This window comes from Catharus ustulatus, chromosome 16 (genome assembly GCF_009819885.2).
Source record: "Catharus ustulatus isolate bCatUst1 chromosome 16, bCatUst1.pri.v2, whole genome shotgun sequence".
Classification (NCBI taxonomy): Eukaryota; Metazoa; Chordata; class Aves; order Passeriformes; family Turdidae; genus Catharus; species Catharus ustulatus.
The window spans coordinates 1,522,186-1,549,160 of NC_046236.1; the positions used below are offsets into that span (position 1 = coordinate 1,522,186).

At 49.6% G+C, this 26,975-nt stretch overlaps 1 protein-coding gene across 6 annotated transcripts; it reads right to left on the reverse strand.

Annotated features, from left to right (window-relative positions):
- Nucleotides 1–359: 359 nt before the first annotated feature.
- Nucleotides 360–26,975, reverse strand: UBN1 (ubinuclein 1). 6 transcript variants are annotated; one of them, XM_033073955.1, is made up of 18 exons: nt 26,889–26,975; nt 25,932–26,338; nt 24,612–24,698; nt 23,651–23,746; nt 22,973–23,107; nt 22,430–22,533; nt 20,877–21,312; nt 17,107–17,177; nt 15,014–15,143; nt 14,728–14,846; nt 14,172–14,294; nt 13,186–13,329; nt 10,364–10,414; nt 9,238–9,280; nt 7,700–8,926; nt 6,087–6,339; nt 5,698–5,787; nt 360–2,786 (listed from the first exon to the last, which is right to left on the reverse strand). In XM_033073955.1, exons 2-18 carry the CDS (start codon nt 26,169–26,171, stop codon nt 2,734–2,736), a joined length of 3,402 nt encoding a protein of 1,133 aa, XP_032929846.1. In that variant the 5' UTR covers nt 26,172–26,338; nt 26,889–26,975; the 3' UTR covers nt 360–2,733. The 6 variants fall into 6 exon arrangements, with proteins under 6 accessions (XP_032929846.1, XP_032929849.1, XP_032929843.1 ...); XM_033073958.1 differs by lacking the exon at nt 5,698–5,787; XM_033073952.1 differs by lacking the exon at nt 360–2,786 and having other exon boundaries at nt 5,704–6,339.

A 26,975-nucleotide genomic window follows, 5' to 3' on the forward strand; every position in this document is an offset into this window, starting at 1 on the left:
TGTCCACAAAAGCAGTCATAAGCATTCCTTGCTTATCCCTCCTCACTCTGGGGGATTAACACCACTATTTTACCTTTGTGAATTAAGGGAGCAGGGAGGATCACACTGGTGCTCTGGGGTCTGAGGCCCACAAGTCCCTTCCAGCAAAGGCCAACTTCAAGCACCAGCAGGAGCACAGGGAATAAGAAAAAACATTCCTACCCTTGCAACAGCTGTAACACAGCTGCCATTCACTCACCACACAGGAGACTTTAAAACAGTAATTCATTACTTGCTCCAGACACAGATGAGCATCCAAGCTGCAACAGAAATTCTTGGAAACAAAGTCAGGGAGCTAGAGGAGATGGGGGAAAAAAGCATTTTGGAAAGTTTGAAACAATTTATTGAGTTGTTCTGTACAAGATTAACAGTTTTCATATCACCCCCACCATCTTCAGCAAGACAGTGCCAACACACATAAAAAAAAATAGAATAGTAAACTGCAGCTTTTACACTCAAAAGGAACTGCCATCCCCAGGTAAGTGCCATGGGAGCCTATCCCTCCCCATTCCATCCTGGAAGCACTGCAAGTTGCCTCACCAAGGCAGAGGTGCCAGCCTGGCTCCCCATCAGCTGCTCTGCATGGGCCTGCCTTGCTGCCACTCTGCTCCATACCACTCACTCATTCATTATAGCATGTAAAGAAAAAATATCCCACAGAATTTCCACCACATAAACATTTCCCTGAGGCAAGAGGCTTCGCTAAATTCCTAGGAGGGCATTCTGCTCCGGCCACGCACATGGGGAACCCCAGCAGAAGCATTCAAGTGAAAGCAAAGAGAGGGAGGAGAACCAGTACCTCAAGTCACTCGCTGAGAGCCCCTGTCCTGCCAGGTGTCCCAAGCTTTCAGCTCCCAGGGGAAGGTGAAGGTGCCAAGCACCCCTCAGGATGAGGCCTTCAACAGGAACCACACGACATCCACTGCTCAGAGTCCACCAAGAAATGCTGTGCTTCATTTTACCCATGTGAGTTCTGTCTTTGGCTCTTTTGCTACAACCTACATATTTTCTGTAAACAGACTTGAAATCTGAGCTGCATCCATTAATTTGAAATACAATCAACTCACTGATCTTGGGCAGTTATGCATCAGCTCAAATTGAAAACAGTCTTTTTCAGATCTTAACAAAAACCAGAGGAAACTAAAGCAGACATTTGCTGGTACCCTGGGGTCAGCATCCTTCCCCAAAGCTCAAGGAGGAAGCTACAAGCTTTTCCTGGAAATACCAATAAATTCTATGTGGATCAGCACTACCACTGCACAGCTGGGACATGGCTGTGGGGGCCTGAGAGAAGACAGACTGGGCAGAGCAGGAAACCAAACCTCAGAAAGCTCAGGAGGAGCCTCAGCCTGCCCTTAGCCTGAAAGGGGGTGTGCAGGGGGAGTACTTAGGTCTAAAAGTTAAAAAAATGAACAAGAAAAGACACCCCCCAATTGTAGATGGTCCCTGTTCCTGCAGCTGTGCTGAGCACATGATCCTGGTGCAGGTACCATTGAGGAGAGCAGAGTTTTTCTCTGGAATTAATTTGACAGGTTGTGACCTTGGTTCATCTCACTCATTCCCTCTGCCCATCAAATTGATCCTAACTCACAACCCTAGAAAAGAATGGCTTTAGGGGAGGGCCTGGAACCCGCCTGCACATACTGGGATGAGAACTGGTGCTTCTGCTGGATTTGGGACTGTGGTCAGTCACCAGGTCACCACTGAAGTCCCACTGAAATCCAGACAGTGCAGCTTTTTTTTTTTTTCTCGTTTTTTTTTTTGTTTGTTTTTCTGATGTGCAACCATAAAAAGCTCTATTAAATAAACCAGAATACATTTTAAATACAGAATGATTAAAAAAGGATTGAGGAGCACACAAAATAGGTCTGAAATGTGTGTCACTTGTCCATTCTTGCTCCACCATAAAAGGCACTGGAATTATGTCTTCCGATCCACGTGACATGCTAAGAAGTGTCCTATTCAATCCAATGCATTCAATGGCAATGAGGATAAAACTGAGCAGGAAAAAAAGCATCCCTTTGGAGGGAAAAAATCCAAAACCTCAAAAGAAGTAGAATTCTAAAAGTCAATGACTGCATCTAAAAATGTATTTAATCTCTAAAGAGTCTTCCTTTTCCTCCAGAGGGGAACATCAGGTGGTTCCTCAGATCCACCACACAGGAAATGTTAAATCCTCCAATGAAGTGTAGCACAGTTTTATAGTACAATTGGAAACTTACTCAAATATCTTCAAGAAAGCACTGGCAGTGCTAGAATTATCCAAGTAAATCCAAAGCAGAAGAAAGAAGCACCTTTCATACCCTCCCTGGGGACACCAAGGAGGTAACTGGACTTGGAGGTACTTGGCAGCTACAGACACAGGTGGGTGGGAATCCACTGAGCCTCCCTGTGAGTTCCAGCTCCTGCCAGTGCCAGGGAATGCAGGAAGGGCAGCAGCAATAAAACAGTGCTACAAAAGGCTCCTCTCATCAGGGCATGGCTCAAGGCAGCCCCGTGTGCGGGGCTCAGCTCCAAAAGCCTCTGAGCAGATGTCCCAATGAGTTCGTCGGTGCAGTTCAGTCTCTCCAGTTGTCATAAAAAAAAGAAATAGAAAAAAAAAAGAAATCAAAAGACACAGCTGGCATCCAAAGTCCATGACTTGTTCCTCTGGGTTTTATCCTATGAGTGCTGGAGCTCCCCTCCTTGCAGGCGTCACAACTTGCGCTGCTGTGCATTGGACCCTTTGCCGTGGAGCTGAGAAGCATCTGAAAGAAAATAAAACCAGCTGGGAAGGGTTCAGCATCAGCCCATGCAGTGTGGGCAGATGGAACAGCCAAGCCTCTGCATAAAGGGAAAGATCTACTCTTTCCTCCCAGCACCAAGGACTCAGGAAGAAGTAGGTGTGCTTGGAGACATCTCTCCACTGGGAGCAGCCCAGCCTCTGAGGAAGGGGCAAGGAAAGCACTGAGGGTCCCCTGTGGGCTCCCAGCAGAACCCCACAGCACAATTCCAGCTGCCAGGGAACTCCTTAGCCCATGTCCTTCTCTAAATCCACCCTGCCACATCTCCCCCTCCAGGATCCCTAAAATACAGGGTGTGGTTGGAAGTAACCTGTTGTACATTTTTGCTATTGTAATCACAGAATTAGCTGAGGTTGGAAAAGACCTTCAAGACCATGGATCCCAACCTGTGACCCATCCCCAGCCCAGAGCACTGAGTGCCATGTCCAGGCCCTCACTGGACACCTCCAGGGATGGGGGCTCCAGATCTCCCTGGGCAGCCCCTGCCAATGCCTGACCACCCTTTCCATGTAGAAACTCCTCCTGATGTCCAACCTTAACTTCCCCTGGAACAGCTTCAGCCTGTTTCCTCTTGTCTTGTCACTGGTTGTGTGGGAGAAGAGGTCAACCCCTCACCTACTAACTCCTTTCAACTAGGGCTTTAGCTGTTTTACTAAATTTTTTTTAATTATTTGATTAGGTGCTTTTTAAATGAAGGCTTTAGGTGCCCACTGATAGCAACAGGATCCATAAGAATCTCACCACAGATGGAACAGAAAGGAATGGATGCAGAGGAAAAGAGAAAATGCACTGAAGAGAGGAAAAGGAAGGAAGTTTAAGGAAGCATAAGTTTTCTAGGAGTAATTAAAACTACTTTAGACTGTGATGAATAAATGGGAGTACTGAGACATGCAGCTAAGCAGCAGTGGCACCCAGCAGTGCAGCAGCAGCTTCTCCTGCAGGCCAAGAACAGCTCCTTGCATGCAAGAACTCAGCCCAGCACATCCCATTTCCACATTCCCAGCCCCAACACAAGGCATATCCACCAGCAATGGCAGCACTGACCACACATAGGCAAGCATTGGATGCTCTTTGCTCAGAGGCTTTTGGATAAGCATGGATATAAAAGCATTTTTATTTAAGACATCAAAATTCCCTTGCATTTGCAGCAACCTCCCATGTTCAGACACAGCAATGAAGCTGTGGGCAGATGTCGGCAGAGCCAAACACAGCTCGTGCCACAAAACACAGGAATTCATTTTAAGGTTATGGGGGTCACTTAAACATCTACTGTGCTCTTCCACAAAACACCAGAATTGGGAATGTTCCAAGAGATGGCAGCACCAGGCTCCATCTCCAGTCTTGAAGCAAAAACACCAAGTGAGAAAGCAGGTCCTTGCTGAAGCTGTATCCATGGTCAGTTTTCCTTCACTTATGGTCTTTTGCCTTCTGACCCTACATCCTACTGAAGAGTCCATGAAATTTTTTCTGTTATAAGCCTGATGAACAACAGTGAAGTGATCACTCTGAATTCCCTCAACTAAAGGGACAAAGAGCTGCTCCTCAGTGACATGGAATATATTCCACAAGCCATGTTCAAGGTGTGATCCCTGATCTCACTCCAGAAGTATGATTTACAAACAGAAAGGAAGGGTCTGCCACACCAGTGATCACTGCTAGGACCTTCTTCAGCTCTACCACACCAGCATGGCACAGCCCACCTCACACTTCAGCAAAGGAGGCAAACCCAACCAATTCTTTGCTTTTTCACGAGTGCAAAAAGCACTCTTCTTTCTTCAGCAAACAAGCTCAGCAGTCAAGGGCCTTTTATTCCAGGACTCCTCCAGGAGACCACATGGTTATCCATGCACACAGCCACAAGACCAGGCTAGCACTCCTAAATCAGCCTCATTTAGCCCAGGAAGACCATCCCAACAGCAGCAGGTACTAAGATAATGGCACTGAACTGCACTGAAGTGATCAAGAACACACCCGAGAAAGCAGAAATAAGAGTTACCAGGGGAGTAAGCAGCTCCCTGAAGCAAGTAAGTACAATTAGCCTGCACTGAATTTCAATTTTCCTTAATTCTCTCCTTCTTTGGGAAACTATTGTTTTATGCATAACTTTTGCAGGCATCAAACTGGTGCAGGAACAGGCTTAACTGCCAAATCCTCACACTGTGAGCAGCAAGTGGAGCAATCTGCATTTACACTACAAGCTTGTTGTGAAGGAGATGCTGGCAATTAACTCAGTGCACAGATACAAGACAGTCTAGTCTGACACATTTTATGTAGGTCACCAGGAACAAAACTCCACATTCCAGGGCAATCCTGGCAGGCTGTGCACAAACAGGCGCAGCTTTCATCCTGGCAGGATAATTCTGAGTATCTCCAGGAACCAACACTTGCTGTAAGCACTGAGGACTCATCACTCTAGAAATCACAGAATCCCAGAATGGTTGGATTGGAAGGGACCTTAAAACCCATCCCATTTCACCCCTGCCATGGGCAGAGACACCTTCCACTGTCACAGGCTGCTCCAAGCCCTGTCCAACCTGGTCTTGGGCAGTTCCAGGGAGAGCCACAGCTTCTCTGGGAATCCTGTGCCAGGGCCTCACCTCCCTCACAGCCAAGAATTTCTTCCTAATCATGGAATGGTTTGGGTTGGAAGGGACGTTAAAGCCCTTCCTGTTCCACCCTGTGCCATGGGCAGGGACAGCTTCCCCAGACCAGGTTGCTCCCAGTCCCTCACTCTGTACCTCAGAGAGGCTCTAGTGACAACCCCACAGCTGGGAAACATGGACAACCCCTTTGGCTCCAGCCCTGAAAGAAGGATCTGCTGAGATAGAGGGAGACTCATGAGGCAGAAGACAAACACGAGCATCTGACAAGTTACCTGGCAAACTCTGTGGTAAATGAGTGGACAGGGCAGAGTGTGGGAGTGGCGCTGCATGGTGGGGGCTGGAGTGCAAACCAGCCAGAAGACCTAGAGAGAAAAACAAAGAGAGGAGAGGGAAAAAAGGAACAAATACACATCCAAGACAGAAATGAGCAGAGGAGCTGCAGCAGTTAGCAGAGGTCGGGTTCCAGTTATTGGTAGTTCTGGGTCAGCTCTAGGGATATGCCCAAGGTTCTCCAAATGCAACTGCTGGAGATATGAAAGCAGGGACCACAGCATGAAGCAACAGCCAAAGAGATGGGTTGGTGAGCACTGGGCCAGCCTAGCACAGCACTGATGTGACAGCACAGGCACAAGTGACACACAGGGAGCAGCAGGATACTCACTGTGCCCGAGGCCGTGGTGGAAAGTTCCCGGAGCAGGTCCTGTAACTATTGCATCCTTGGAAACTCCTGCTTTTGGGGAGGAGTCGGAACTGAAGGAGATGACATGGAGAGGGAAAGAATGAATAGGAGAGATAATACCTAACGGGGTGGAGCTCAGGGTGGCTGGCAGCTTTGGGTTGTTGGACTTGTAGGATGGAGCCAGTACACTTAAGGAGGAAGAACTCGTTAGCAGCACAGCTCCACTAGTTCCTTTCTGCAAAGCAATGGAAAAGGTCAGTCAGGAGAGGGAGAACCAAGGCACAGCATCATTCATACTTACACATCTGCAAAACATGGAATGCTCGAGAATTCCCCCTTGGAAAGAGCACCCTCCCAGCCAGGACCCAAGAGATACCAATGCTTGAGGCCATCTGCAGATGGACATTGGTAAGCCAGCTCTTTCAAATGTGGCCACACTGGATTTGCTTCCATGATTCCCTTGCTCTGGAATTGTGCCTCCATTAGGCAGAGGAAAAGTTTCCACACTGCCTGTGAGTTCCAGGGGTATGCTTCCTACTCACTTACAGCAGCACACACAGGCACCGAGCTCTGACACCCAAGGCACCCCAGGATGTTATTTAGGATCTGTCTCATGGAGACAGGCACCACCTGGGAGCGCTTCCCAGCTCTCTATCTCAGCAACAGACAAGCTACATAAGCTGAGTAGTACATGCTTTTCAATTAAATACACTCCTTGTATTTCTCAGTTCTTTCCATGGGGCACAAAGGAAGGCAGGGATGAGCAGCCAACAAATGAATGCAACATTAGGAACTATTACTTTTTTGCTATAGATAAAAACCAAGCCCCTTATACCATGAAGTAATACAATATTGTAATAACACAAGTCTGTACTGACAAGCCAGAAGTCCTTACTGAAATGTTCTATCCCAACAAATATTGGGAAAAATTCTTCAAGGGGAGGGTGGTTAGGCACTGGCACAGCTGCCCAGGGCAGTGGTGGAGTCCTCGTCCCTAGGGGGATTTAAAAGCCATGTGGATGTGGCACTTGGGGACATGGGTTATAGTGGTGGCCTTGGCAGTGCTGGGGGAATGGTTGGGCTCCATGATCTTAGAGGGCTTTTCCAACCTGGATGATTCCATGGTTCTGCAGGTCATTTATTCTATGGGTCAGCCATGACAAAAGTGGCAATAATACTGTAATGACTTGGACTAACTTAAAGAAGGCTAAGATCTAATTAATAACAAATTCATCATTGTACTTTTAGTTTATGTAATGAATTTGATCTCTTGTGATAAATTACCTTGCTGCACTTTCTCTTAATCCAAATGGGAGCCCTAACTGTCCCCATAACTTGCAGAGCCAGGGCAGGACCATGACATAGCCAGGGCAAAAACAGCCTTTGGAAGACAGCACAATATTCAGCTTAGTGGTTATTTAAGCTGAAATTGAAAGTTGGAATTCTGGAGGGCAAGCACAGGGCAAAGGCTACAACTTTCTAGTCTAAATCAGCTAAAATCCAGACAGTCATTCAAGAACTTCAGCAATTGCTTATGAAGTGCCCTCTTTAGGGCAGTGTGAGCAAGGCAGGAGCTGCCAGCACAGCCCCCTTACCGGCACAGAGGTAGAGGCTGTGGTGCTGCTGACCACAGCTGGCTTCAGGGACGAGGTCAGCAGCTTGGCCACCCCCTGGGTGCCCCCGCTGGAATCTCCATTGGAGCCTCCAGGAGGTGCCACCAGGGTGAGCTTCTGGGAAACGGGAGTTTTCTTCACCGAGGAGCCCGAGGCCGGGCGAGTGGAGGCCGAGCCCGGGGAAGGGGCTGGAACACTGGGGAGCAAAGTCCCAGAGGAGCTGCCCTGGTTGGCAGAAGCTCCAGAGGAGGAGCTGCTGGAAGAAGCTCCATGCTTGGAGAGGGACCCAGCGACAAAAGGCGATTTGTAAGATTGTCCTGAAGAGCCAGAGCCGCTCGAGTGCTTCCCGGCATAGCTGAGAGATGATGAGGACAAGCCTTGGCTCTTGTGGGAGCTGCTGGAGTTTTGGGTGCTGCTTGGGGACGTGGAAGAATGGAAGCTCTGAGCTTTGGTTGATGACTTGACCTGCTGGAGGAGGGAGCGCTGGGGCAGAGGGGTGGAGGACTTGGGGTTCTGCAGTTTGACAAAGGGAGCTGGGGAGGTGAATGTTTTCTGCAGCTGAGCACCAGGGTGGAACACCTTCACCTGAGAGCCTGGCACCGGCGCCGCAGCCGGGGGCCCGTGGCCTGGCCTGACCAGGCTGTGGTGCTTCTGTTTAGCCTGGTGGGCATCAGGAAGGATTTTGCTGGGGGAGGCTTGGCAGGAATGCTCTTTGTAATTCGAGTTCTCTGTCTTCTTGTCTTGAGAAGACTGGCCCAATGCCAGGGCCTGTTCAGCTAGGAAGTTTAGAGGAGACTGGAAGGAACCAGAGGAAGATGTAGGGGAAGGGTTGGGCTTTGGAAATGTCCTCTTCTCCTCTGAGGATGTAAGAGTTGGGATCTTCTCTGGTGGAGCTTTTGGAGCTGCAGGAAGAGTAAAGTCAGGGCTCGCTGCCGCCCTGCTGTTCAGCACAGCCAGTTCCTTGGACACCGCTTCCAGGGAGGAGGTGGGGTTGTGAATCAAGTCCTCATCCAAGGAGTCATCCTTGAAGGTGGCAGGAGTGGCAGTGCTGCTGGCAGCTTGGGCTGTCCCAAGGGACAAGAGTTCCCTGGTTTGGGCACTGATACCCAGGGCTCCTCCCTGGGACTCTGAAGATATCGCCAAGGTGCTGCTGGAGTGCAGGGAAGGGACAGATACTGACAGCTTCTTGTCTGGCTTGCAGGAAGAGTCCTGGAACAACATCACAGGAGAAGGCAGTTAGAAGAGACACGGTTTACTGCTGAAAAGGGGAGGGAAGGTTCACAATTTGAGGATAAAAGGCAGGATACACATATTCTGTGCCTGTGAGCCCCCACTTCCCTCCCAGCTGCCACTGCCATCATTTTTAGCTGCTGCTCCTGTTGTTTTTACAAAGCCAAATACTGAGCAGAGCTATTTCACAGTAGCTGATGGACAGATCAAAGCTCAAACATAGGGTTCAGGATTGCAGTCACTTGACTTCTGGCACATACCAACCATGAGAATCAGAAAACAGAGCTCACCTTTACTTTCACCTTAGCAGGAGCTATAACTTTCTTCTTTGCCCTGTTTAGAGGAAGACAAGAGAAACATGACTCAGTGAGTGCCCCAGAGAAGGAGCCAGCTAGGGAGCACACCTGGGCCCTGTTAGTGATGATCCACTGAGTCTTTGCAGGGAACAGAGGCAGCATCTTGGGTTGCTAGGATTCAAAACCACATGACATTTGGTTGCCGCGCTTGGAAGCCCCAACTCCCACACAGGGAGCAGATTAGGGAGTGGAGCAGTCTTGGAATGGCAGCAGAGCAGTGAAACACACACACACACACCCCCTGCATCAGCTGCAGGACCCCACTGCTGCCCTCCTACAGCAACATCCAGAGAGAAACTGGCACAGAGACTGTTCTGCAGAAGTTACACCTTTCTTTTGGGTTCCCAGAAGAAGCCAAGGATGGAAAAGCGTCTGCCAAACTCCCAGAGAACAGATCTGGTCAGATGCAATCCCTGGTACAAGACATCCCTGAGCTGCTGGGGAGTGTGGCTGAGGGAAGGATGACTCTACACCCTATTGCACTTCCCTCACTCATCCAGTGCCAAGAACAGGACTGTCTGCCAAACTGACACCAGCCTAAATCCATGTCCTCATCTATTATCAACCACCAGCAAGATCCATGAGACCCTTTGGGTTAAAGCCCCTGCCCAGCTGGATTGTGATGGCTCTTGGTTTGCCACCCACCAGCCTGTTGCACCCCATCTTCACTAATCTGAGCTCATTGTGACCCTCCTGGAGCCAGGCAACAAGAAAGAGGGAATCCACAATCCAGCAAGGACCAACTGAATAGGCTGCAGTAATCACACTTCACTTTACCTCCCTGAGCCTCTCAGGCCCAGCACTGACTCCAGGCTGTTGAACCAGGGGCAATCTGGCTTTAAAGTTCTTCTTTCTGAGCTTGCTGAAGGCTAAAGCACCTCAGGAAAGTGTTGGGAGATGTCCCACACAAACAGCTGCTCTCCCTAGACCTCCCCAAAGGAAGCAGCACTGATCCATGTGGGGGGAGCCAAGCAAGCTCAGGTGCTGCTGCATGATCCCCCCAGGCCCCAGGGAATGGAGAGCACCAGTTTTCACTCCAAAGGAATGCTGTGATACTCACAGGACTGATGTGAGGTGTCCGTGTACACGCCTGCTCTCCTTAAACAGTGTCCTAAGAAGGGAAGAGAGCAATGAGAAGTGATATCCAGCAAGACCCAGTAGAGCAGCTGGGATCACTGGAGACAGCTGCACAGTACAGCAGGGGACTTAGTGAAACTGAAACCACAGAGAGCAAACCAATACTCAGCCCTTTTCCAGGAAGATCATCCTGAGTTGCCCCACACAATTCTCTCTCAGGGGAGCAATGCCTGTAGGCACTGGAAAGGCCATGAAGGCAGTGGTTGGACAATGCCTACGGAAAAAGCTCGGACAGCTTCAAAAGCCAACTGCAGAGGCAGGATCATCCCTCAGGGCCTTCCTGCTGCCACAGATCATCCAAGAGCTCTTCAGCTTCCAGGGAGAAAGTTCCCTTCCTGTGCCTCTCACACAGCACTGAAGGAGAGAAGGGTCTGTGCTGCCTTTGTGTCCCCAGCCAAGAGCTGAGGTGACTGTACATCACAACCCTTTCTGACTGAGAAGGACTGACTGAGCACAGCCAATAGACTGAGCTTCATCCAAAGCCCTGCACTACTGAGGGCAAACCAGTCTCCCACAAACACTCTCTGACCCAAACCAGCTGCCACTCAGCTGCCCTCTCACATGTCAGGAAGAAGTTGTAAACATTCCTTCAGTACTGGCACATGGAATGTGATTGCTGGATGGTATCAACAGACTTTTGTCATCACTTGTCTCTAAAAAGCAAGCTTATGTTAACCTAACATTCTGTTAATCATCTCTTAGTGGAGGAAACTCGTGGCAGGGTGTCTCCAACGCATCCCTGAAACTGCTGCTCTGTCCACCTTCAAACTCCTCTTACAGATGAACTTCTGAGATCATGATGACAGTGAATCAAGCTGACTTATCCATAAAATTGTTACAGTTGTCCTGGAGCCACCAATCCCTCCCCGTGGCTGTCACTCCACCTGTGTCTTTAAATCACCAAGTCAGACAGTACCTTGAGTTGGATGGGATCCAGAAAGATCAAGTCCAACTCCAAGTTCCAGCAGGAGAAACCATTGTCCTTGAGCCATTGGAAAGCAACCAGGAAATTCACTTTTATTGAGGCATTACTTACTGTACTTAATTCCATGGGAAGTGCCTCCTACACTGAGTCTTGGGTGAACACCCGAGTGTCCAACAACAGTTCCACCATCAAACTTGAAGATTTTAATTTCCTTTTCGTCAAAGAAAAGTTTTAAAAACTTGGCAAGCTGAGCCCCTCAGGCTGGGTATATCTTTATTAACTAAGCAGGAATCTTCCTCCACCTCCTAAGGCCACCTTTCAGCTCCTGCACCACCACACTACAACCATGCTCAGCACTGAGCTTCCTGCACATGTGCAACTGCAACAAACAGCCATGGACTTTCCAAGTGGATCTGTGATGTGCCACTCATACTTACTGCTCTTAGGAACTGCTACCTACATCTTCCTTTACTCCCCAACACCCAGAAAGCAAATTCAGCAAAGACAGCACTCCCCAGCTCATGAAATGCAAAGAGACAGGTCAAGGAACAGCCTGGTTTGGAAGGAACCTGAAAGACTCCAGAAGTAAGACTGCAGAGTTGTCTTTTCTTTCAAAGTACTGAGCAAAACAAAGCAGGCCAGAAGGTGATGAGAGTCCCAGCAGAGGGACTCTGCCATTTGTGTGGCTCTCTGCCACTGCCAGCTCAAGGGCAGGGATGATGGAGAGTGGGAAAGAGCAGGAAATGGCAGTGAGGGTACAGAAACCACACCAAATTCTACTGACTCTAATAAGCCCCTAAAACTTTTCTACTTTGCCTTCTTTTGGGAATACTCCAGATAAGACTTCCCAAGTGTCTGAAAAATGTATCCTTTGTGATTATAAAGTGATCTTTTGTAATACAGAGCCAAGAAAGCACAGACTGGCCCATGGGCCTGACCTCAGTGCCAGTTCTACCTGCCAGTGGTACCTGTCTGATATCAACACAGCACCAAGGCTACTCAGCACTGCCATTTCCAGTCCTGGCTGCACTCAGGAATTTGTGAGGTGAAAAGAGACAGAGGGAGGGAGGAGAATATGCTAGAGGGCAGGGCTGCCATTCACAGGGTCCTTCCCAGGTGAAAGGGATCAACACAAACCTTGTGAGGCTCAGTGAAATCCAGCACCAAGTCCTGCAGCTGGGATGGAATAACCCTGGGCAGCAGCCCTGCAGGAAAGGGCCTGGGGGTCCTGGTGAGCAAGCTGAAGGGAAGCCACTGCTGCAAAGGTGTCCTACTGAGAGCAAACTATCCCCTGCTCAGCACCTGGGAGGACACATCTGGACACAGATCCAGTTTCAGGGTCCCCACAATATGAGAGAGATGCCAACAAACTGGAGACACCCTGAGGAACAGGGACACATGACAGCCAAGGAGAGGTGGAGGGAACTGGGTTTGCTCAGCCTGGAAAAGGAGAAGACCCAGGAGGAATCTAGTGGTAGTTTTCCACTACCTAAAGAGTGCTGGGGACAGGAACAGGATGGAGCCAGACCTTTCTCAAAGGTGCACAGCAAAACAGAAAAGCAGGGAATATTCAGTTCAGTGCAGCAAGGGGAATTCTTATCGGAAATAAGGAGAAAAGATTTCATGAAGAATGATCATATACGAGAACAGAAGCCCAGAGATGCTGTGGTAATCTCCATCCTTGGGAATTTCCAAAATTCCACATGCCGAGGCCCTAAGCACTCTAATCTAACTCTAAAGCCAGCCATTCCCTGAGCAAGGGCAGGACTAATGACCTTCCCAGGTCCCTGGGGACAAGGAATCCCTTGAGTCTTGCTCACCTGGCCTGCATCCAGCCTTTTGGCCAAAGGGGCTTCACCTCTCCTTCTAGGAAGGTCTTCACATAATCCTCTAGAGACTGAGCCTTATTCTTGTCAAGGTCATAACCATCCAACTTAATCTTCACCAAGTGGCAAAGCAGCTCCCTGAGGAACAGGAAGATTTTAGATACAGTTATGCAGATTGACCTTTCCCACTTGGAGATCATTCTCTTTATCCAGGCTGGATAAATACACCAAGACACACCTGGCTCTTGCTAACACAACCCTGCACTGCCTCCTCAGGAAAGGGGAAGGCACATTCCTTTCTCTGTATGTGCACACACATGGATGCACCAGGGAGAAAAGTCTTGTTAGCTCTTCCCAGTGTAATCTCCTGAAACAGCTGAGGTAGCAAACTAGTGCCAGAGCCACAGGCACCAGTAGCAATCACAGAACTGAACCTCTCAGTAAGGAGAAGGTAGGAAGCAAAGCTGGCTATGTCACACATGGATCAGCAGCACAAATCAGTTTGTTCCAGAATAAGAAGAAGAAGACAGCAGGACTGATTTTCCTTTTACTCTTTGTCACTCTCCCCTATTCTCAGCACTCCCTTCTCTGTCAGTCCCCCAAGTGCCATGGGCCACAAAACCCAACAGCTTCAACTGCTTCCACAACCAGATGTCAAGAGTCTGGGCTGTAGGATGTCAGCAATTCAGCTGAATCCCTTCTGTTCCTAAAGATCTGACTCTCTCTTTTGGACTCTGAAGACAGGCTTCTCAGCACTTCTCTCAGGACTAGCCTAGGCCTGAAATCAGTTTCAGGGTGAGATGTAAAAAATGCAGTAGTGGCTTTCACAAACAGCACCACGTGCCACAAACCTCCAAGCTGGCTGTTCCTACAGGAGATCAGCACTGCTCTGTAAATAAGACATGCTCCAAAATGCTCCACTGCCAACTGCAAAGAGTGAGATAGGTCACAAGTTTGCTTAATATCAGAGTTATTCAAACCTGATTTCATCATTCCACTGGAATTTCTTCCGCGGGCCCGCAACACGCTTCCCTCCCTTTTCTTCATCCTCATCATCATCAGAACAAACTCGCTGTTCTTTGTCTTTCTCCTCTTCCAGCATCCTAAAATGGAGACAGAAAATGTGAAAGTGATTGTCCTGCAGGTTCAAGGAGAGGATTAAGTATCTCTGAATGGCACTGGACAGAGGTTTCAGTATCAGCAATCTCTGGCTTAGGGTGCAAGCTGAGCTATGGGCTCAAGATTAAGAAACCTCCCAATATTTTGTAACAAAGATGATGGGACTAATCCAACCTGATCATTCCCAGGCTGCCATGTTCCTAAGGACATGCCTGTACACGCAAAACCCTTCAGCCAAGCTCTGGTCCCATCAGTGCTGCTGTAGCTGGCATCACCAGCACCACAAAGCACACACACAGCTTAATTAGGCCAATCAATGCCCATCAGCAAATTTAGCCTAATGAACAAAAAGAGGTGGCAGCCTCTGGTCCTGCTGGGAAAAGCTACAGGTGAGGAATTAGCAACCGAGGAGCTTACTTGGCAAACTTGGCCTGAGTATGGGCTTGGCATTCCTCCTGGTACTTGGCCACCTGCTCTGGCATGGCCCTTCCAATGGCTTCCTTCAGCTTCTGCAGAGGCTCCTTCAGCCGGCCACCCTGCAGCGAGCACAGAACAGCCTGAAGCTCTACATGGCTGCGACTCCAAAATGCAGCCAGTTCCAACCCCCACCCCCAGTGCTGGGACACAGCCTGTTTGGGGACAACAGCCACGCTGTGCCCAGCAGGGCTACCACACACAGGCCTGTGCTGGCCACTCCCCTCACCTGCTCGTAGAGGTAGAGCCTGCGGGCTCGCTTCAGCAGGGTGTCCTTGCTGCAGGGGAAGAAGGCAGCCAGGTGGGCGTAGACCCCCGAGCGCACCTGGCTGCTCAGCTCCCGCGTCTGCAGCTCGATGCTGCAGGGAAAACACAGCGTTAGCAGGGACTCCTGAGCAACGAGGGCCACTCTGAGGGGAGCTGCAGGCAGGGACACAGCGACAAAGGACAAGGCAAACTGTGGGAAGGCTCTTTGGATTCTAGAATCAACAGATTTTATCCCAAGCTATGCTTTGAATCTTGTCTGGGAGTAACTGGAGAAGGAACAAATGCAAGTCAGCAGTGTCATCTGTTCTGCAGCTCTCCCTGGCAGCTGCAAGCAGGAGGAATGAGAAGTGCACATTGGTTATATCAGATGCTGAGGCAGTGGAATACAGGACAATACAAAATCAAACTCTATCCCTAGGATTTCAACTTCCAAGTGAGTGGATGAGAGAGCTCAGTGTATGCCAAACCCATCTACACACTTAAACACAAATTAGGAGCCTGGCTTTTTAAGCCACCTCTTAGTGTCAGGAAGTGTAAAAAACCACCAAGTGATTCATCATCACCATCATCAAAGTCACAGAATGCTTTGAATTAGAAGGACCTCAAATCCCATCCCATTCCACCCCTGCCATGGCCAGGACACCTTCCACTGTCCCAGGCTGCTCCAAGCCCTGTCCAATGTGGTTCCGGACACTTCCAGGGATCCAGGGGCAGCCACAGCTTCTCTGGGCACCCTGTGCCAGGGCCTGCCCACCCTCCCAGGGAACAATTCCTTCCCAATATCCCATCCATCCCTGCCCTCTGGCAGTGGGAAGCCATTCCCTGAGTCCTATCCCTCCGTCCCTTGTCCCCAGTCCCTCTCCAGCTCTCCTGGAGCCCCTTTAGGCCCTGGAAGGGGCTCTGAGGTGTCCCTGGAGCCTTCTCTTCTCCAGGTGAACACTCCCAGCTCTCCCAGCCTGGCTCCAGAGCAGAAGGGCTCCAGCCCTTGGAGCAGCTCTGTGGCCTCCTCTGGGCTCTCTCCAGCAGCTCCAGGTCCTTCCTGTGCTGAGCCCCAGGGCTGGGGCAGTTCTGCAGGTGGGGTCTCCCCTGAGGGGGCAGAGTCTCCCCCTCCTGCTGCCCACACTGAGGCTCAGCCCAGCACAGGGGGGTTTCTGGGTACACAGAGGGGTGCATGTCCAGCCTCTCACCCACCAACACCCCAAATCCTTCTCCCAGGGCTGCTCACAGTGAGTTCTTCTCACCATCTATATTCACATCAGGGGTTGCTCTGATACAAAATGTACAGCAAAATCCTATAAATATGCCTAAATCTCCTCTGAATGAGGATGAAGTGATCAGTTTGACATCAGACAAGGACTGTTTGTGCAGCCAGCACTGGAATGCTGGAAGATGGTAATCAGCCCTGGAAATGAGAGGGAAACAGAGTCCCAAACCTTCCCTTGGCAGTTCTCTGCAAGTGCCTGGATAAACCTTAATGAAATTAAAGCCTGGGTGTCAGTATTATTGCACTGATCACAAAGCCCTGTGCATTCATCTGCCCTCTCCAGGCTCTGGCAGAAGAATGAAGCCATTATCTGCAGCTGCCTGAGCAACACTGGCACTCTGTAATTTGGGGCCTCAAAACACAGAGCAGGAATGGAATTCCTCCAGTTTTCCCAGAGAACCAGTTGAACACAGCAGCCTTATCCCAGTTATACACCATTCTACATAACATATAAGTTAAGTAGCAAAAACATGCCTGACATCTCTCATAGGAACAGATTTACTGGTATCAAGCTAAACTCACAGGTCAAGTGACCAAATTTAGGCACATAAATATCAGGCAGCATTTTGAGAACAGAAGGCCCGGATAGATCCCCTCCAGCATTCTCCTACCTCATCATATTTCAATTGAAAACCATTTCTAGGAGACTTCCATGTTATTCTGGGCATGTTCTGCTTGGAAGATCTGTACAAGGACAACCTCACAATTCCTGCTGAACCTGCTCCTGAATTTATCAAAAATGCTCTGCCCAATGCTCTCCTTTCCCACACCTCTCTGCTGGCAGCACTTACTCCAGTATGATGTTGTTGATGTCCTGAGTGAAGAATCTCTGCTTGCCTTCTCCCTCAGCAGCTCTGGCAGCCTGGAAGTCAGGAAACAACACAAATCACCAGCAGCTCACAGCTAGCACAAGCAACCAAGAGTCTTCAAAACCATCATATAACTACTGTAAAACAAGGCACAGTTGTATTACATAAACTCTGTCACAGCAGAAGTGAGGTGGTGCCCTGTCCTCTCACACCTCCCCAGTTCAAGTCCAACCCTGCCTGAGCTGGTTTCACCAGGTCCTGCACACCTGAAGACTTTCCCAGTCTGGGTTCTCCTCTCCAGATGCACTGGAGTTACCACCCTGGAGTGAAGATTCCTCTGTTTTGTGGGACAAAGGAGGTGGCTTGGTGGCTTCTTTGGCAAACTTGCCATGGGGATAACAAAAGCTTCAGGGCATGGTTTTAACTTCTCTGTGGAATAAGGAATATCAGCACAAAACTTGTCCCTGGACCAGGAAAGCTCATCCTAATCACATCTTAGGAAGGCTGAGGAGATTTATCACCAGGTTTTCCAGATCAGTCTGGAAACTAAGCCAAGACTCCAATAGAGAACAGTCACAGCCACAGGGGATGTGTTATTCCTAGTCAACACCATGGAAACAAAAAAAAGTCCAGTTCAGGAAGCTTCCTGAGCTATGACTGCAGCTCGCAAAGCACTGCTCAAAAACATCACACCCATGAAAAATATGTCCAGCAGGGAAATAATTCCAAGAGATCAATGAGATAGTAGCAAATTGCCAAGAGCTTTCAGTTTTTTCTGAGTGGGGATATAAACAAAACTGGGAACTGGCACAAGGTACCACAATGAGTTAGTGATTCCTTGGTCTGGAAAGGAGACCAGGAGAGAATTTTGAAATCCCATGATTTCACACTGCAAAGATGAGGCAGGCAAACAATTAATTTATACCCAGAGGGTGGACATTCCTCCCTGCCAGCAGCAGGTGATATCAAAGGAGAAGGCTCTATGCTAAGGAGAATCCTCAACAGGAAAAGTACTTAGGAAGGAGAGGGTTAAAGTCAAAGCAGTTCAAATAGAAGAGGAAATGCCTGGAGGCTCCATTTAACTCAGGAGATGCTCCCACCTCTAGGATGAAGAGACTTGGCTCTCAGCACCTCTTCATTCCCACCTGAATTCATGTCCCAAAGTCCTAACTGAGCCACAGGTTTCAGTTTCTTTTCTTAATATCTCCAAGCCAGCAACAAAAGACACAGCAGCAAGAAAATCTAAGCAGGAAAATCAGTGGGGATTCTGCTATTAAACTGTTTCACAACACCAGAACAATTAACCTGGAATCGTGGAACTTCCAAAATATTTTCCTTTAACTCGGATAGAGTCAGAAACAGCTATTTTGGTGCTTTCTGAAACAGAAACATCCACCAAGAGCCCATTATTTTTATCAGCTGTGGTAATACTTACTTTAGTTCCTCCTGCCCTCCCATCTGCTCACCCCCACTGCACAACTCAGCAGAACAGTTCTCTAAGAGCAGCTTATCTTCAGTAACAGGAGTTACTCAGCATCTCTTACTTAAATAAGAGGTGCTCTAATCTGAAGTGCCCCAGGAGTCAGAGCCACCACAGAGCTCCAAGGGCGTGTTTATGACTTAAAATCAATGTTTAAAACCACACCAGCATCAGGAACAAAACCTCCCAGCAGCTGTTGACAGGCTGATGGTGACAGCCCTCACACAAGGCTGAAAGCACACTGTGACATGCCAGGAAGGGGTCCCTGAGCAGCACCCAATGTTTTCCTTCTCCAAAACAGACTGGAGCTTCCCAAAGCACACCACATTTAGAGAAGATGGGTGAGTCCCCCAGGAGTCCAGCTACAGGAGGAGCTACTGGTGAAAATACACAGGATCTCCCTTCCAGACATTAATATATTCCACTCCCTAAATGGTATCCCACCAACAAGATGCTAAAAACAGCAAAAGGATTCAAATTGCCAAATTGCTGCAGTTCCAGTGGTACCCAAGCTTATGCAAAGAATCTGCCTGTGACATGGAAATGGTTCTAGCAAATCCTCAAGCCCCACCTACAGGGCTTTCCAGGCCTTCTCCCAGTGCAGAACAGCGGCAAAGCTCTCCAGCTGCACCCTCTTATTTTTCACACAGAGCACTGTGCACCCCTTCACTGTCCTGATCAGCACAGCATATTAAAAATATTATGGTGGAATTTGTACTTGTGATGGTTTAACCCCAGCCTGCAACTCAGCCCCACACAGTTGCTTGCTCCCTCATCCAGGTGTGATGGGGCAGGAAATCACAAGGGTAAAAGTGAGAAAACTCATGGGCTGAGATAAGGCAGTGTAATAGGGAAAGCAAAAGCCATCCAAGCCAAGCAAAACAAGGAATTCATTCCCCACTTCCTATGGACAGGCAGGTGTTCAGCCATCCCCAGGACAACAGGATTCCATCACATGTAACATGCTCCTTGGGAAAACAAATACCATCAATGCAAACATCCCCCTCTTCTTCTTCTTTCCCCAGCTTTATATGCTAAGCATGTGTAAGGGTCGGTCGGAAGATTGCCTGCTCTGCCTCACAATCGTCATCAGAGACTGAGACCCTGAGACCCCTGGACCCCACCTCTCACTCTGGGCAGGAGTTCTGCTCTGGCCAAGGTGGATGCTTGCCAAGGGACTGTGTAGAGGTGTGTGTGCTGTACTGTCACTGTACAATGGACTCAGGCAGGTACGGGGCTAGAACAGCCGTACTTTCTGCACCTGATTCTTGAAGCCATGGTGCTCTGAACACAATAGTCCATAAATCTCCCCACCTTTTGGCCAGCAGTCCCTCACCTTGAAATGGACTATAAAATTATTACTCTCCAAAGAGACTTTGAGACTTCTTTCTCCCCACAGATGGAAGACATCACTGGATGATCCGAGGACGTCCCATCTGTTGGTAGCTATTCCCTCTATTCTTTCTGTCTCTCTGTCTCTTTCTCTCTCTCTTCGTCACCTTTTTGTCTCTCTCCTTCTCACCATTACCCCAAAACTGAATTGTTGGCCCTCAATAAATTGCTCTGCTGCTTGCTGCTGAACAAAACCTTGGTCTCTGCTGTTGTCCTTTGCACCCCGCGGTCGAACGAACCATCACGATCCCCGCTCAGGTTGTGCAGACCGTGACAGCAGGGTCTGGGATATCCTTGTTGGGATCAGCTGTCCTGGCTCTGTCCCCTCTCAGCTCCTCATGCCCCCCAGGCCCCACACTGGCAGTGTGGGGTGAGGAGCAGCAAATGCCTTGGCACTGGGTGAGCACTCCCTGCTCAGCAATAACAAAAACATCCCTGGGTTCTCAGCTCTCTTTACAGCACAATTCAAAACAGCCCCAAAACAGCCACTATGGGGAAAATTATTTTTATCCCAGCCCAAATCAGCCCTCCAGCCTCAGCAATTCACATTTCAGTTCATTCATATCAAACTGACTTTGGAAATTACTTCTTACATCAGGTGCATATTTTGCCAAGAGGGGTAAAGAAGGAATCCTGATCAGGTGTGGTCTCCAGTGTTGTATTCAGTAGCCAACAAGGACCAGCACTCAGACATTCTTAACATCTGGGCCTTCAAGAAAATGACTTAGAGGACACTGGGTGACACAAAGGTGTGATCCCAGTGGATCTGAGAAACTCCCCCACTAGAATGTGCTGTGTCCCTGGGTGCTGCCACCCACATCCAGCAGAACTGTACCCTTCCAGTAGCCACCAGCCCCACTGCCCCCAGGAGCTGCAGTACCTGAGCCAGTTCCTTGATCCGTTTCTCCAGCGGGGCTGGCAGCCCTTCTGGGAGAGATGGTGGCTGCTTGAACTCCTGCTCCAAGCCCATGCCAAGGTCACTGCCATCCTCCATCTCAGGGCAGGGACTGCCCTCTGGGGATTCGCTCAGGAGCCTTTCCAGGTCCAGCTCACTCAGGGAGTCCATGGCTGTGGCTGCCTGGAGCAGGTCACTGTCACTGGCGTGGCCAAAGAGCGAGAGCAGAGGGTCGGCCATGGCCTCTGCCTCCCTTGGGGCAGCAGGGTCTGCTGGGGAAGGAGTCACCACTTTCTGCTCTTCATCTTTTTTCTTCTGAGCATCCTTCTCCTTCTGAAACTTCTTCAGCATCTCCTTGACACTGAGAGCTCCAGAGTATTTCTTCTTCTTCTTCTCCTTACTTGCATTTAACGCTGTGAAGCTATAAACAAAGCATAGAGGGGCAAAGGGAACTGAATACAAGACCAAGGAGTAGAAAGGGTCCCTTCCCCCTCAGCTCACTTCAGGCACAATTCCCTGGAAAGTCTTAGCCCCTTAACCAATTACACCAGAAAAAGTATTTTACAGTTTCTAAAAGTCCTAATGTTCTAGCTGCTCATCTCAGCTCAGAGAAGGCTGTCTTGACTCACTGCAGAGAGGTGCTGGAGCTTAAACCACCTCCATAGAGCTCTGCTTTCATTTAGCTACATGATATTATTGTTATTCCAGCAAGGATGGTTAGGAAATGCACAATTAGTACAGAGGAACGGAAGCAGGACAGAGTTAGTGTGAAGCTTTCTGCTGCATTAAAACCAGGAGAGCAAATTCCTTTCCTTGCTCGCTTTGAAGGAATCACACACTGATGATACAGACACATAGGTTGCTGTCACCTAAAAGCAGGTCCATGCAGGAAAAGATAAATTACAAAGAACACTTGAAGGAAGAAAGAAAAAATTTGGGAAGTGAGTGAAAAGCAACAGATATGGATACTGAAAGAGAAAGGCCAGGCAGACCAAAGCAAGGACAGAGCTACAGCACAAGATGACTCAGAACAAAAAGAAAAACCAGTCCATTTTACAGCCCAAAAGCTATAAAAGAGCTGAGCACTCATCCAAGAAATACTTTGGGCAGGAGTACAAAGGACTGCCCAGAGAGAGCAGTAACACAGCCTGCCTTGTAACCTCTCCCTCCCTGCAGCCTGACTCGTACAGCCCCGAGCCCAAGCCTTTCCCACCTGCCTTTCCTCCTACAGCTTCATCCCAACAGCTGTTATCTTTCTCTCTACTCTCCATACCTGTTCCCACTGTCAGTGCCTATAAAAACACCACTCCTACAGCCAGTTGTGGCTCTCTTTGCTCACACACTGCTGCTGTGGAGCTATGCTCCTTCCCTTCATCATCCCCTGCTTTTCTTTCCCACTTTGGAAGCAAAGAAGGGGTTTTCCTGCTGGTGTTTGCAATGTGTGTTCAAGCCACCCCACACTGCAACAGGTGACTGCAGTAACCTGGAACCCTGAAACAAGGCGCTGAGCAGCAAGAATTCCCTCCTCCTCTTCTTACCCAGCTTTTGGAAACTTGGACTTCTTTGATTTCTTTTCCTTATCATAAGAATCATCCTTCTTCTTCTTCTTTATTTTTTCACTCCCATCTTTCAACTTCCGCTTCTGCAAAGGGTTAAAAGCAAGTCACAATCAAAGAGTTTCCCACAACATTACCAGCACTCCCAAAGCCACTCTGGGACCTCTCCCAGGAATGTGAAAACACAGGACTCATTAACCCAACCCTCTTACAGCCTTCACCACGGTTCTGGCATGTGTTGCCTTCAGCATTTGACAGCATCCCCATAATGCTGTGACTTCCAGGATGACAGAAAGCTGCTGTCACCTCTGCTCTGGGAACCAGGTAATCCCACCAGAGTCTTATCCATGCCAGACATGCTTCATTTTACTAAGAAATTTTAGGATACAATGGGATTTCAAGTGCTTATCCTTATTTTGTCCACACCAAGTCACGAATCTCTCCCACTCTGGATGTTAATACACTTTCATGCAGCAAGGTCTGAGCTGTTACAGAAGGAATAATCGAGAAAGCTTCCTTGCTGACCTTGGGACACTTCTTCTTCTTCTCTTTGACATAGTCATCCTCAGACTCGGAGGCCTGCCGGAACTGCAGCGTTCCTGAGTTGATGTAAAACCCTCCGTACTTCGTAGTGAGAGAGGCAGGAACCAGCTCATCGTACTGGAAATAACAGAAAACAGTTCATTGACACTGGGAGCTTGGTTACTTCATTCCGTAGCTCAGCTACTTGGAAGATGCAGTGGGATTCATGGAATCACAAAATATACTGCATTGGAAGGGACCCATCAGGATTGAGTCCAACTCCTGGCCCTGCAGAGACACCCCAACAATCCCAACCTGTGCATCCCTGAGAGCATTGTCCAAATACTTTCTGAGCTCACACAGGCTTGGTGTTGTGGCTACTTCCCTGAGAATGCTGTTCCAATGCCTGACCATGCCCTGGGGGAAGCATCTTCTCCTGATATCCCACCTAAAGCTCCCTGACTCAGCTCCAGCCATTTCCTCAAGTCCTGTCCCTGGGTACAAGACTGAGGAGATTGTGCTCCCCCAAGAACATACTGGAATGCCTACCAGCATCTCCTTCCATGCAGCTGCCCCAGGAGCTCTCATTCCCTGGCCCTGGCACCCTCCTGGCTCACTCCCAAGTCCAGGTTCAGACTCCCAGGCAGCCACCTTTAGCCACTCTCACCCCCCAGCACTCACAGCTTCCGAGTTGTCGATGAAGGAGTCGGACTCATCATAGCCATACCCCATATCAATCAAATCCTGAATCCGGTCCTTCCTGCGCCTCTTGCCACCCTGAACAAGGAAACATGGACACTGTGATCACTTTTCTTTCCCAGTACCACAGAGATACCCTGACACAGGACAGCAACACTGGCTCCAGGACAGAAAAGCTACAGAACCAAACCAGGGCTGGCTCCCATCAAACTGTACTCCCAGGGTGTGGTAAATCCATATAGAAACAAAACAGTGCAGCCAAATGAAAAACTGCCAGCCAGACTCCACACTGAACTGGGTCTGCATCCCTTCAACATTCCTGCCAGGGTTCTCTTCCATAGGGCTTGCTCTTCCCTAAGTGCTCCAGTTGGTACAGACTCAGTACTACAGACATCAGACACAGTGTGTGTAAGGGTGACCCATGAGCAAAATCTGTATCACAAAACAACACACAACTTGCTACCCCCAAGTGCCAAGAGTATAAAAACCACAGCATGGTTTTATTGCCAACCACAGAAATAATACAAAAGAAAGAACAGAAAGGAACAGGTAAGACAGATCCATGCAGCAGTATCCTTAGAGCAGTGGACTCATCACAGCCCCATGCTCAGGGACTTGGCACATTCCATCCTGCCACAGCAGCAAGGCCTAGAAATTAATTTTTGCTTAAGGAAATTAATTTTTATCAATCACAGTAAGTGACTTGCTGCTCACTTTAGTTCATGTCATTTGCTTTAATCAGACTCATCTAATTTAAGAATAAATCTGAACTATTTTTGCAGCCCTGAGACAGAAAAAGAACATAAAAACCAGCCTATGGCAGCCAGGATAAAGGACTGGGGGAGAATAGGAACATGAGAGCCAGTGGGCATTAAAAGCACTGCCTGAGAGCTGAACAGCACTGCCCAGCCCAAAGAATAACACAGTTTAAAGAAAAACTTACATATTTTTCTTCAAATTTCCTAGCAAGAGCCTCCACTTTATGCCTTTCCTTTTCCTCATCATTGAAGGGATCAGCCAGGTCTTTCTTCTGTAGAAACAAAAGGGTTAAGACCACGTCAGTCAATTCTGTCACACTGCCACCAAAACACCACAAATGAAACCCATCCTTACTGGAGCAGCGGAGTAGAAGCTCAGATAAATCAACCTTTAGGACAGTGCTGATCAACATCTTCATCACTGACATGGCCAGTGGGATCAGGGTAGCCTCAGCATGTCTGGAGAAGCCACCCAGCTGTGTGGTGTGGTTGACACACCTGAGGGATGGGAGACCAGCCAGAGGGACCTGGACAGGCTGGAGAGCTAGGACCATGGGAACCTCACAAGGTTCAACAAAGCCAAATGCTGGTGCTGCACCAGGAACCAACGGGATCAATCCAGGCTGGGAGATGAAGGGATTTAGAGCAGCCCTGGGGGAACGATTTGGGTGTTAGGGGGGGAACAGCTGGACTTGCCCCAGCCATGAGCACCCAGGAAGGAATTGTTCCCTGGGAGGGTGGGGAGCCCTGGCACAGGGTGCCCAGAGAAGCTGTGGCTGCCCCTGGATCCCTGGAAATGTCCAAGGCCAGGTTGGACAGGGCTTGGAGTAGCCTGGGACAGTGGAAGGTGTCCCTAGACATGGTAGGGGTGGAATGGGATAGGCTTTAAGGCATTTCCAAGTCAAACTATGGTGGGATTCTGAGAGTGTCTCTGTGGTTTGGGTGCTCTCACAGCTAGTTTTGTACCTGCCTCTGCTTCTCCCAACCCTCAAAAAAAAAAAAAAAAACCCCAAAATCAAGTGGCATAAAACATAACTGACTGGTAATAGCCCTGAAGGTAAACAGTAAAAGGAACAGAATCCAGTAATTTTTTTTCACAGACAAACACTCCTAACTCAAAGTTTAGATGCTACAGGGGTTTTCATTCATGTCTCCTTTGGTGCTCTTCAGAAAACAGCTCCTTATCACTGCCAGCAGCCCAGGTACCAAAACTCACTTTACATCCAGCCATTCCAAACTAAACGAGTATCACATCCCACACTTGCCACTAGCACAACACCCTCACAACACCAAATTCCAGCAAGAGCTGGAGTGACAGCATATCCTGACAACAAGAAAACCAGCCAGGGGTCAGTCCTCCTGCCTGCAGGATGTTCACCCACCCTCCTCCCACCTTGCAGCACCTCACAGCAAACACAGACCCAACTCTCAAAAAGCAATGCTGAGACAGCCTTTGAGACCTTCAGCTACAACACAACTTCCCACAGCCCCCCAGGGACACTCACCTTGTCACTTGAAGAACTCCCTTTTACTTTGCCTCGACAGCTCTTGAGGAGATCTGGGTAGAAGAACTCCGGGCAGCGTTTGTGGTCGGGCTCGAAGAGGGTCAGGGTGATGCGCACGGCCGTGGCCGCCGGCTCGGGCTCCGGGGGCTGCTCTCCATCGTCCTTCCGAGACCTCTTCAGGAAGCTGCTGCTCAGTGGTCCATGCAGAGTGGTGAACGAAACCCTGTGGGGCTCTGTCATGGCTATGGCCAAGGCTTACCAGGCCTCACGGCATCGTTCCCATTGCATTTGGAAATGTCTGCACTGATGATTTCACCAAGGATAACTGAGGATGTTGGTAGTAGAACAAGTGCTTTGCTTTTGGAGTTTTCTCGGGAAGTGACAAAGGGCCGTGGTGTGAGCGCTTGCTGCAATCGTTAGAGAGAAGAAAGAAAGAAATCAATCCTTGTACCAGTCTTCCCTCCAACACTGGAAGCTCCCCGCTATCCCTCCAGTCCATTGCAGGTCTCTCTCCTCACACCACACCGCTCCATTTGTAAGGGCTGAAGGAAATCCAGCTGCTGGGGAAACAAAACGAGCCCGCGAGGCTGGCTTTGACGCGGCCCAGGAGGCCTGGGCATAAACACCGGGCTGGGGCTGCACCTCCAGGACAGGGATTGCACCTCCCGGGCCGGGGCTGCACCTCCCGGGATGGGACGACGCCTCCCGGGCCGGGGCTGCGTTCCGGCCGCCTGATCTCCCGCTGCACGGCGGCCCGGACACCACTGTCCCTATGATAGCGGCCCCGGCGGGGGCTGAGCGGCGCCCAGGGTTGAGCGGGTCTTGGGGGCTGAGCGGGACTCGGTGGCTGAGCGGGGCCCGGGGTGGCAGCGCCGCCGGAGGGAGCTCAGTCCGCGGGGCTGAGGAAAGGCCTGAGGCCGTGGTACCGGGGCCGCGGGCCCACCGGCCCTCACTCACCGCCGGCGGGACTCAGCCACCGCCACCAACGCCGCTGCCGCCGCTACGGGCCCACTCCGGCCCCGCGCCCGCGTCACGTGGGCGGTG